The sequence below is a fragment of the Centroberyx affinis genome, unplaced genomic scaffold, assembly GCF_046629955.1.
Source record: "Centroberyx affinis isolate AG114_WGS23_722 - 3 ecotype Tasmania unplaced genomic scaffold, CSIRO-AGI_Caff_v1 ptg006537l_1, whole genome shotgun sequence".
In the NCBI taxonomy this organism is placed as follows: domain Eukaryota; kingdom Metazoa; phylum Chordata; class Actinopteri; order Beryciformes; family Berycidae; genus Centroberyx; species Centroberyx affinis.
Genome location: NW_027283310.1, coordinates 9390 through 20000, shown reverse-complemented (window position 1 = coordinate 20000; position 10611 = coordinate 9390). Strand labels below are relative to the sequence as shown.

Sequence of the window (10611 nt, the reverse complement as noted above, 5' to 3'; positions counted from 1 at the left end):
GGCATTAAAGCAATAATCCGCAACATTTTCTCATAAATAAATGTCCGTTTTGCTGCTCTCTATCACCGATTGCTATAAGACAACAGTGATCCATATATCCATATATCCAGTTCCTAAAGCTTCTCCACTGTCTGTTCTAAACAGTCGGTGTCTGGTAGCTCTTTCCTGGGATGAAGTGATGCCTTTTGCGTTTCCAGTTTGTTTGGAATAAGTAGGAGATGAACTGGGTGGTTAGCATGAGCAGTGATAGCCAACGTGCAAAGTTGTTTTGTAAAGATTTAATTCTAGATGTCAGGTTTGCTGTTTATTGTCCAAATCTTGTTCATTCATTAATTGATTTATTTGTTTGTGTTTCCAGTGCTGCTCCACAATGCCATCCCCTTCGTTGGATTTGGTTTCCTGGATAATGCCATCATGATTGCAGCAGTAAGTGGTAGGCCGACCTCAGCTGGAGCCTGGTTTATGTATCTGAGCATGAAATATCATAGAATAATATTGGTAGCTTCAATGAAAAATGAAGACTTTCGTCAAATGGAATTGAATCTAGATGGGTAAAACTTCTTCTTCTTCTTCTGATTTGTTGTTCATGTGATATCTCAGAGTCTGGACCAAAGTCCTCACCAAAGTCTTCTTATCTCCTCTCTGTTCACTAGGGAACGCAGATTGAGCTTTCTATAGGAGTCACCCTGGGGATTTCCACCATGGCCGGTAAGACTGGAGAGATGCTGGACACACACACACACACACACACACACACACACACACACACACACACACACACACACACACACACACACACACACACACACACACGCCCACAGACTCCATTTAAGTCACAATAAAATGTAAAAGGACTTCGGTACATACAAATTCCAACCAATAATACCATAGATGATGACAGATGGCATTTTCTTTTCACATTTTTGGAGGTGATGGATGTGTTGGAGCAGGTCAGTGGTCCTGTACAGTAAAGGGCAATCTTTATCCAAAACCATTTGTCCATAAATTCCTCCTCCTTTCCTCTGTGATAGGGAAACTGATGTTTGCTCCGCCATTTTGGAGACGGAGGCAAAAGAAGCTGCTTGAAATCCTAAGAAAAAGCAGGTTTGACCAACGATCCACAAGAGTTTCCTCTTCCTGGAATAATTGTTTTTACGTTTCACGCCCATGTTCACGGCGGTCAGTGTCACCAGTGTGATGGAGGCTCCACAGCTACAGAAAAACCTGGAAAACCTGACGTGAAATTTTATTTTCTTTGCATATTTGAGATATTCGTTTAGTTTTTTAGTGATGGTTTTTGTAAATTCATTCTTCATTTAAAGGCAGTAATGTCTCCCAGATTTTCTCTACCATTGAATAGGTGTTGTGACACTAAAAGACTTTCATCAGTCTGGTTTCAGTGGAGAGTTTTAGTGTCCCATGATGGTCTTCATGCTGTTTCAGAGGCTTTTATACCCTGATGAGAAGAAAACTCCAGGGGGAAACACTGAATACTTGTTTGTCACATGAAAATGGTTAAATATAAAGATACTGAATCTTGGTGCATAGTATCTGTGATCTGCGATTATAGTCTGAAAATATCAGTATTGTATCGGCCTTCAAACATTTGTATCAGCCAAACTAATAATGATCTTTTATTAGTTATTCCAGGCCTCCTATTTTATATATTGCTTTTATGTTTCTTGCTTTGCTTACATCGCTCTTTTCTTTCTGCTTTTGATCCATCTTTTTGTTTTTATTTTGCTCCATTCGTAAAGCCGACTGTGGTTTGAAAAGTGCCGACTCATCCCACGACACCCAGCCCAAGTCCTCAGGGTGACTGTGGGGTTTTTTTTATTCAGCGGTTAGAAAACACGTCGTTCTGTCTGAAGAGATTTCCTCACAGCGCTGAACGTACATGAGAGAATACAAAACAGGAGGAAACAGTTTGGCGGTTCCTACTTCACCACAAGAGTCAGAGAGCGACCGCTTCCACTTCCCATCAGCTGGGAGACAATCTGCCACTCAGATCGCTTGGCTGATAATACCAGATATATAAAGCTAGAGCTACTTCCCTTTTTTACATGAAAACTCCCAGCACACACTGCCAGTCAACAGTCTGCACCCACCTGACTGAATCTTCTGTGTTCCTCATTCTCTTAAAGCCATTCTGATCTAAAGGCTTCTGCTTAAATGCTTGAAATGAGTTTCTTAGACAAATATAAATAGTGAAGTTGATCCTATGTATGAATTTCTTTCCAAAGCCTTTGCCTTTCCATCAAGGCAAAGAATCTAAAATATGAGATAGTTTGGATTTGTTTAACACTTTTTTTGGTCGCTGCATAATTCCATTTGTGTTATTTCATAGTTTTGACAATTAAAGAAAAATGCACCAGTGTCCAAACTTTTAACAGGTAGTGTAAATGTTTTGCAGGTTGTTGTAATTGATTGCAACCCTCATGAACCTGTCTATTGCCATCATGGCTGCTGTTAGGTGTGTGAAAGCAAGCAGAAAATACTCAGTTTGGGTCTTCATTACGCTGTGAAAACCATAAAAGCAGCCGAGCCTTGCCTTCTCTCTCTCTCTCTCTCTCCTCGCCGCTAGATTATTCTGTTTCCATGGATACTTGGTTCCAATTTTCACTGTGAAGTGCATATCAGAGCCTGTAGACAGGCTCTAGATCAATAGCTCTGGTCTGGTGCCTTTTGGGTAAATACAGAACATCCTTCCATCCAGTCTCCGCTGTGCATTTGCTTCATAGTCGTCCAGCCTGTCGAGACGGTGAAGTAGTTCAGCGCTTTTATTTGAGGGCAGAAAAACCCTTTTCTACTTTTCCTTCCTGACCTCTTATTCCATCACTTGGCACTTCACTATCACACACCATCAGTGCTAGAAGTTGTGGTGAAATGAGGAGAGATGGCATCACTGAGGAGTTTCTCTCTTAAAGGACTTGAAAGGAGTCGGAGATTGCAAATCCTCCCTGTGGTGTTTCGAGCCTCGTCGCTCTTTATGCCTCCAGAGAGCAGAGGAGGGAGGAGGAACACATGCTTAGTATCTCTATAGTTAAAATAACAATCACCAGACTACCAACAGTTTATTGTATATATATACTACCAGGTCTGGAATGTTCTGTGTTCCTCATTCTCTTTCCATTTTGATCTAAAGGCTTCTGCTTAAATGCTTGAAATGAGTTTCTTAGACAAATATAAATAGTGAAGTTGATCCTATGTATGAATTTCTTTCCAAAGCCTTTGCCTTTCCATCAAGGCAAATAATCTAAAATATAAGATCGTTTTGATTTGTTTAACACTTTTTTTGGTTGCTGCATAATTCCATTTGTGTTATTTCATAGTTTTGATGTCTTTACTGTTATTCTAAAATGTGGAAAATAGTAAAAATAAAGAAAAATGTGGTGCGTGTGTCCAAACTTTTGACTGGTAGTGTATATATTTTTTTTTACCACATTGCCAGTCATTTTCTTTTTAAAATCAAAGCCACAGCATCAATTATTCACAGCTGTCAGGCATTGTTTATGTGGTGCATCACTGACTGACAGTAACACCATGAAGCTGGAAAATGAAAACACACTCTGAGGAAAGACTAGTGTGTTTAGCAATATATAAATATATATATATTTGTAATTACACAAGGTGCGCTTTGATCTGAAACAAAAAAAAAAAAACAACACCTTCTCTCACTCCCACTAACTCTCATTTTCTATTTTCCTTCTTTGATCTGTTGTTTGGATGCTCTCTCCCTTTTCTGCTTTTCATCTTTTAAATATATATATATATATACTGTATGTGGGCTACTGGCACCGGAGCTTATTGGTAAAACTCACTTTTGTTCTGGTTGTTGCTGTTGTGTGTGGGAGAGTTTTTTAAGTTTTTCTGAAGCGGGGGACATCAGAGGCTCTGAGGAAGCCTTACAGCCCAGACGTCCGCCCCTTAAATTCTACCTCCGAGTGAAGATTTAAGAGCGCTCCCGTTTTCTTTTGCCTCAGGCGGTCAGTTTTATTATTTTTCCTGTCTTAAGAAGTATTCACACACTGGAGGATTAACGGGCCGATGTCCGTCAGATGTTTCCATCCCGACAATCCCGGGGGAAATCTCAATCTGAGGCTTATCAGACTGATCTGAGCCGCCATGTTTGATATGTACGACCCGACATCTGCAGGGGAGCGGCATGATGGGATGGGACGATCTCACGATACGATTCTATACTCAATATGTGGTTCAGGAGTCAATAAAACCAGGATACAATGTGATAAATAAAAGTTCAGTGACAACAAAGTCTGACAGAGCAGAATTCTGTTTATTTCTGAGACTCAAATCTTTCCAGCGATGCCATTGGCTGCTAGAATGTAAACAACAATTTAAAAACGTCGTTACAAAGTGACAATAATATAATTTGGATGGAGAGCTTGTGAAACTGTGATGGTCAAGAGTCTCATTAGTGATTACTACAGCAGAATAACATGGAGCTGATATCACCATTCATGCTCCTGACACAACAGACGGATTGTCACGTTTTTGTATTGCGATGTATTGAATTTTGATTTATCGTCCCGTCACTAGCGGTTAGCGCTGTGACCTCACAGCAGGACGTGGGTTTGATCCTCGGCTCCGGTCCTTTCTGTGGAGTTTGTATGTTCTCCTTGTCTTCACCTGGGTTTCCTCCCACAGTCCAAAGACATTCAGGTCAGGTAGATTAGACTCTCTAAATTGCCCATACGTGTGTTTTTTTTTTGTTTGTTTTTTTGACAAATCTCTTTATTGGTGAAAACACAACTGATACAGTACAATTCACAGTTTCTGACAGTGTTATCACCACTTTTCTTGTTATTCATCACAGCGCTACATATAACACCCAAAACAAAGAAATTAATTAACAAGAAAAAACAAAACAAACAAAAAAAAAATACCATCAATGAAATGAAAATCAGTAATTAGGGTCGGGGGAGAACTCAGCAGGACTGTTTATCAGAGGACTCATTCTGGGGGATATTAGGTAGATTATCAAAATAATCAACAAATGGTTGCCATACCTTGAAAAAACAGTTGTTAGTGCCTCTGAGGGCAAATTTGATTTTTTCTAAACTGAAGAAAAACATCACATATTTTGCCCATTGTGTGGACCGGCAATGTGTCTGGGGTGTTTCCCTGCCTTCTGCCCAATGCATGCTGGGATAGCTTAGCCCCCCCCCCCCCAAACTTGTAAAATGAAAATGAAGAGACCACCGTTCTCCTGTCCAACTATAACAGAAAAGAGCAGCGGATGGACTTCAGCTGCTTGACTTTTTTGGATTTAAAATATAGCATCCAAATTCATCAGTATGTCTCAACTCTATCAACACGTCACATCCTCAGGAAAACCTTCTGAAGGAGATCTGCCAGTTTAAAATTAAGGGTTTCATCAGGATTGTGTCTAATTTTAAGCAATTTCATGTCTTACCCTAATACATGCCAAGTTTGAGTCCTTGAATTTTACCAAACAAGATGTTAGAACAAAAGCTCCATGCAACACCGCTATGTAAAAAAAAAAAACACCAGTAAGTGGTTAAGCTTTTCAGTACTAACCTGACGCGCCAGATGGTTTGTTACACAGAACCGTCTGGGAAGTCGTCCTTGGAAACTGTTTGGTAAAGGGCAGGCACTTTCAAAAAATACTTGGCAGGTGACTGGATGAACCATCTGTCTATCACCGTCTATCACGGGCTAACTTCAACCGATCAGATCGACGAACCATACAAACAAACTCTTGCCGAAGCCGGTCGGGAGAAGAGTGAAAACATCTTTTCCATCCAGAAAAGCCTTCAGTGCCGTTCTTTGCTCTTCTTTCAGTGAAGAAATACTCTCCAGTTCAGAAGTAACTGATGTTACAGCAGCATCTACACTAGCCTCTTTAGGAGCCGCCATTGTTGTGAACGAACAGTCGCTTCTCGCTGTCGTCACACCTAAGCCCCGCCCCCAGCTGCCCTCACAGGACGCTGATTGGTCCGAACCACTGTGGTTCGGCCACAAACGCATAACCTGAAGCCTGGCAAGATGGATTCTTGCGTTATCGTGATCGTGATCGTGATCGTGATCGTGATCTCGTGAATCCAGCTGCCTCGCAAGGTAAATTCAGTACAAGACCTTCATCAGAACAGGTGAAACATGAAATGACACCATCTGGTCAGACAGGTGAACACAATCAGTCAATCAGTCAAGTCAGTCAGGCTTCATCACTCGGAGTCATGAAGACTGTCCAATAGTGTAAGAACTAAATCGGCTCCATATACAGAACAATAGACATGACCTAGAGAAATATATGTACAAAAAGTCAATCAACCATTGTCCAATGGAGTCGTGAAGATTGATCATCAATCAATTGATCAATCACCACAAAAACCACAGGAGACACGTGAATAAACTTCACAAGATGCTGAAAGTCATTGAAAAGTTCTTGAATTTGATGTCGAAATGAGTGTAGGAACCCTGCAAAAAAAAAATTAGATTCGCCATTATGTGTGTGATCCAATTTGTTTTCTAAATTGTTATGGATTTTAAAGCCTCTTCCTCTGCTCAGTGTGTCCCCAGGCCTTAATTATAATTTTTCCTCTGTCGTCTTGTGAGTGTTCAAATTAAAGAACATCAAAAGTGTCTGTTTCTCTTCACAGCTGCAGCGCTGGGGAACCTGGTGTCAGATTTGGCCGGTCTGGGGTAAGAAGCTCTATAAACTCTCCTCGCTGTTATTTTATTTTCTGAGTTGAAAGTGTGAAGTGCAGTGAAGCAGTGTTTTTTTTTTTTTTTTTTGCCCTTTTAGAATTAAATTTGTGAATTAAAGGATTGAAGCTTCTTGTTTTGCCGTGTTTGATGTTTGGTGCGGCTCCTTGCAGTGTCATGTTTGTTTTTCAGTTGAAAGCGTGAATTCATCTATTGGATTTACTTTGTTCTTTTTCCAAGAGTGTTACTGGGTGCTCCCCTGCCTTTTCTCACCCAAAGTGTGTGTGTGTGTGTGTGTTCTTGTGTGTGTTTTTGTGATTCTATCCTTGGGAGGACCAGTTTGAGTTTTAGACCTTCGGAGTGATGACATTTTTAAAAAGTGAGGTCGTTTTAGGCGGTCCTCATTTCTTCACAATGTAGTTAATGAATGTCCTTAAGATGTAGTAAGACCGTGTGTGTGTGTGTGTGTGTGTGTGTGTGTGCAGTCTTGCAGGCTATGTGGAGGCCCTGGTGTCCAGACTGGGCATGCAGGGTCCAGATCTGACGCCCAAGCAGGTGGACATGTGGCAGACCAGGCTCAGCTCTCACATGGTGAGACACTTTATCTTCACACGCATCACATGTTCATCTGAACTCTGGAGCGTTTCCTTCTTCGGTTCGGTCTGTTTGGCCAAATGCAAAAATGAAACAAAGAAAACTAATTGTAGGTGTGATCACATCCTCGGCTTACAGATTGCAGGCCCAGATTTTGGCAGCGTTTGTCACTGTATAGCATCACTTATCTAATTTCACTTTCTGTTCTCTATTAAGTCTGGCCTGGATGATCATCCTGATTAATTTTGCTAAATATGTTAAGCTATAAGAGTAAGCAAAAATGACCTTTTGTTTTGTCTATAGAATCAGGTACTGTGTTTTTTTATCGTTTGTTTTTTTTTATTTCATGGATCAAGTTTGTAATTTACGGAAGCCAAGAACGGCCGTGCTTCCAATTATTTATGTTACTGCCGTTCGAGTTCACGAGTTAATTATCTCTTTATCTTGAGAAAACAAGCCTTGTTATCTCGAGATAACGAGATAATCAACCCGTTATCACGAGAAAACAAAATGTCGTTTCCTCTTATTACTTGTAATGTTTATCAGAGATCAGGAGCCATGCCAGCATGCAGAGATGGCGTCTTGACAACTGTAGCAACTGATTTAAGCTGAAAATGTCAGATCAAGGAGTATCCATTATTGATCAATGCATCAGACTGTACTTCAATCAAGGTCTGACACAGGCAGAAATTGCATTGTGTCTTGTTTTCTCGAGATAACGAGATAAATTAACCCGTTATCTCGAGAAAACGAGCTTTGTTATCTCGAGATAACGGACTAATTAACTCGTGATTTCAAGATAACGGCATTAAAAAAATAATTGCAAGCACGGCCGTTCTCGGCTTCCGTAGTAATTCATCATGAAGTGCTACAGATTTAAAATTACAAGAGCATTTTGAAGTTCACCCTCAGACAGAGGTACGGCGGCCTGTGGGGACAAACTTTGAGAACAGGCAAAAAGTAAACGTCTGAACAACCAGATGTTCAAATTCTATCGTCTCAAAAAGTCACCTGTGTGGTGAGAGACAGATGTTACGGACAGTTTGTGCTTGCCGGATGTTAATTTCAGCCCCTGATTGGCTCGTATCAGAGTTTCCCCCCTGATCTCTCAGCAGAACCTTCATTAGAACGGTGTTGAGTTCTAACGCGGCGTCTGGTTCCCCTGCAGGGTAAAGCTATAGGAGTGGCCATCGGCTGCATCCTGGGCATGTTCCCGCTGCTCTTCCTGAGTGACGATGACGAGGAGAAGAAGAAGGAGAAAGAAGCTCGACCCGGCGCCGACGCCCCGTCACACTCCTAACAACACACCGCTGCTGCGTGATGTCACCGCGCTGCAGGCTGAGGATGCCGGTGATGTCAGCTGATGTCAGAGTATTGGGAAACGATCAACTCAAGTTAGTCGACTCTAGCGGCGGCCGTCATTCGGGTTCCTGTTCTCTTCTGAATATCTAGTTTAGCTGGGGATGATGGCGGGGGATTAGGCAGCTCAAGTGCTTCTTCCGCAGGCCGCAGTGGCTAGTAAATCCCAAAATCCACTAGCCACTTTCACTATTTCACCAGCCAACTAGGTATGTATGCTGCGTTCCATTCAAAGTCAGAGGTTGGAAGTTCCCAGTTGAAATTTCCATTCCGTTCCACAGAAAAACCAGGGAAGAACAATGGACATCTTCCAGATTTACATTTGGACAACATGAAATCCTAATCCGTGAAATCCATAGGATGTTAGCAACCGTATGTGCGTCTTTACTTTGTTTCAAATTCATATGTTTAACCGTTTACCACACAGGTGTTTTCATCATGTAATGCTGATAATCACACTTAAGCGCTTTTTGTTTCTTTATTGTTACGCACAAATTGCAGTAAACCATCTGAAATAAGAATAATAACTTTATTTGTATAGCACTTTTCTAAAAACAATGTTTACATACTGCTTTACATACAATAAAACCCAAAAGCAGTGATGTGAAACTACCACAATGAATGCTAGAAAAATAAAAATAAATTAAAAAATATATATATAATAGAAAATAGGAATAAAAGGTAATATATGAGGTGAACAGGTACAACTAAAAACACACAAACAAACAGAGATACAATTAAAAACAGATCGAACTTTACATAAAAGTGTGTGCCGAAAAGAAATGATAAAAAATAGGAATAAAAGGTATATATTAAAAGGTAGATATTATTTCAGATGGTTTCGGATTGCATTTGCATAAGGGTTAAAAAGTACCATCGTTAAGCTAGGTTGAATATACAATTAAAAGGGATAAAAATATTGATTAATTAAGAATATATAAAACAACATTAGCAGGTACTGACTCAGGAATGTTCATTTATCAGCTTGGTTCAATAGGGAATGGCATTTCTAGAGTATGGCACCGTGTTAATGTAACTTCAGAAAACTGGAAGATCTTGCCCGAGTTTTCCTATTCAGAATTTCCGACTTGAAGTGCCCGTTCCGTTACATTTTGCCATTCGCATTTTTGACTTTGAATGGAACGCAGCATCAGAGTGGAGCAGGACCTCCAGGTTGGGATCGGCTGCTGCAGTAAATCAGTTCACAGAGCAGATACTGAGCAGATTTCCCATCCTGACAGCAGAAACACAAGCCGAGGACGACTGGCCGACTCTTCACTCCACGGCAGTCGGAGCGCTGTGTTGCATGTGCATCAGACAGTTTGACAGTTTTGAATTTATTATTATTTTTATTTTTTTTAAAACAACTCCACTTTACTCGAGAAAGAACGTCACTTTTCCGACTGCCTCTACACTTCAGGATGATGATGGTGATGTGGAACTCTGAAGAATATCATGATGCTTATTTTCCTTCAGCAGACACTTTCTACATTTGAAGAGTTCATCTCCAAAACACTAGTCATCCATTTTGGGTAGAAACACCTTAAATTCATCATTCAAGATCTCTTAAATCTAGAGGATCCAATCTGTGGAAGTGTTGGCATTTTGTCAACAAAGCTCTTAAATGCCATGGTACTATTAAGAAAAAGTACCATAAATCTTAAACCATACATTTTAATTTAGTGCTGTCAATCTTTCTGCAAGAGTAGGGATTTGTTTTTGTTTTTTTTCTTCAAATATTGAATATCTTATTATAGAATGAAACTCTTCATTTGTGCCTAAAATGGCTTGAAACCAAGGGGAATGGATAGCCAGAAGCTAATTAATTTGGATTTTTTGTTTTATTTTACTTTTGATACAATGTCTGCTGAAGGAAGATAGCAGTCTGTTGGTTAGAAGTCAATTCAAGTCGTTCGTTGTCTGTTCAGATGATTAGACAAACACCAACAAAAACAGATGCTACTGGGATGA

General features: G+C 40.4%; 1 protein-coding gene across 1 annotated transcript in view; it reads left to right on the top strand.

Annotated features, from left to right (window-relative positions):
* Positions 1-10288, top strand: part of LOC139638769 (transmembrane protein 65-like) — a 12048-nt gene extending 1760 nt beyond the window's left edge. Inside the window, exons 3-7 of the mRNA XM_071512797.1 lie at positions 359-426; positions 654-708; positions 6642-6684; positions 7173-7278; positions 8450-10288. Coding sequence (XP_071368898.1) covers positions 359-426; positions 654-708; positions 6642-6684; positions 7173-7278; positions 8450-8581 — 404 coding nt within the window. The 3' untranslated portion in view covers positions 8582-10288. The remainder of the gene's footprint in view (positions 1-358; positions 427-653; positions 709-6641; positions 6685-7172; positions 7279-8449) is intronic.
* Positions 10289-10611: the final 323 nt, after the last annotated feature.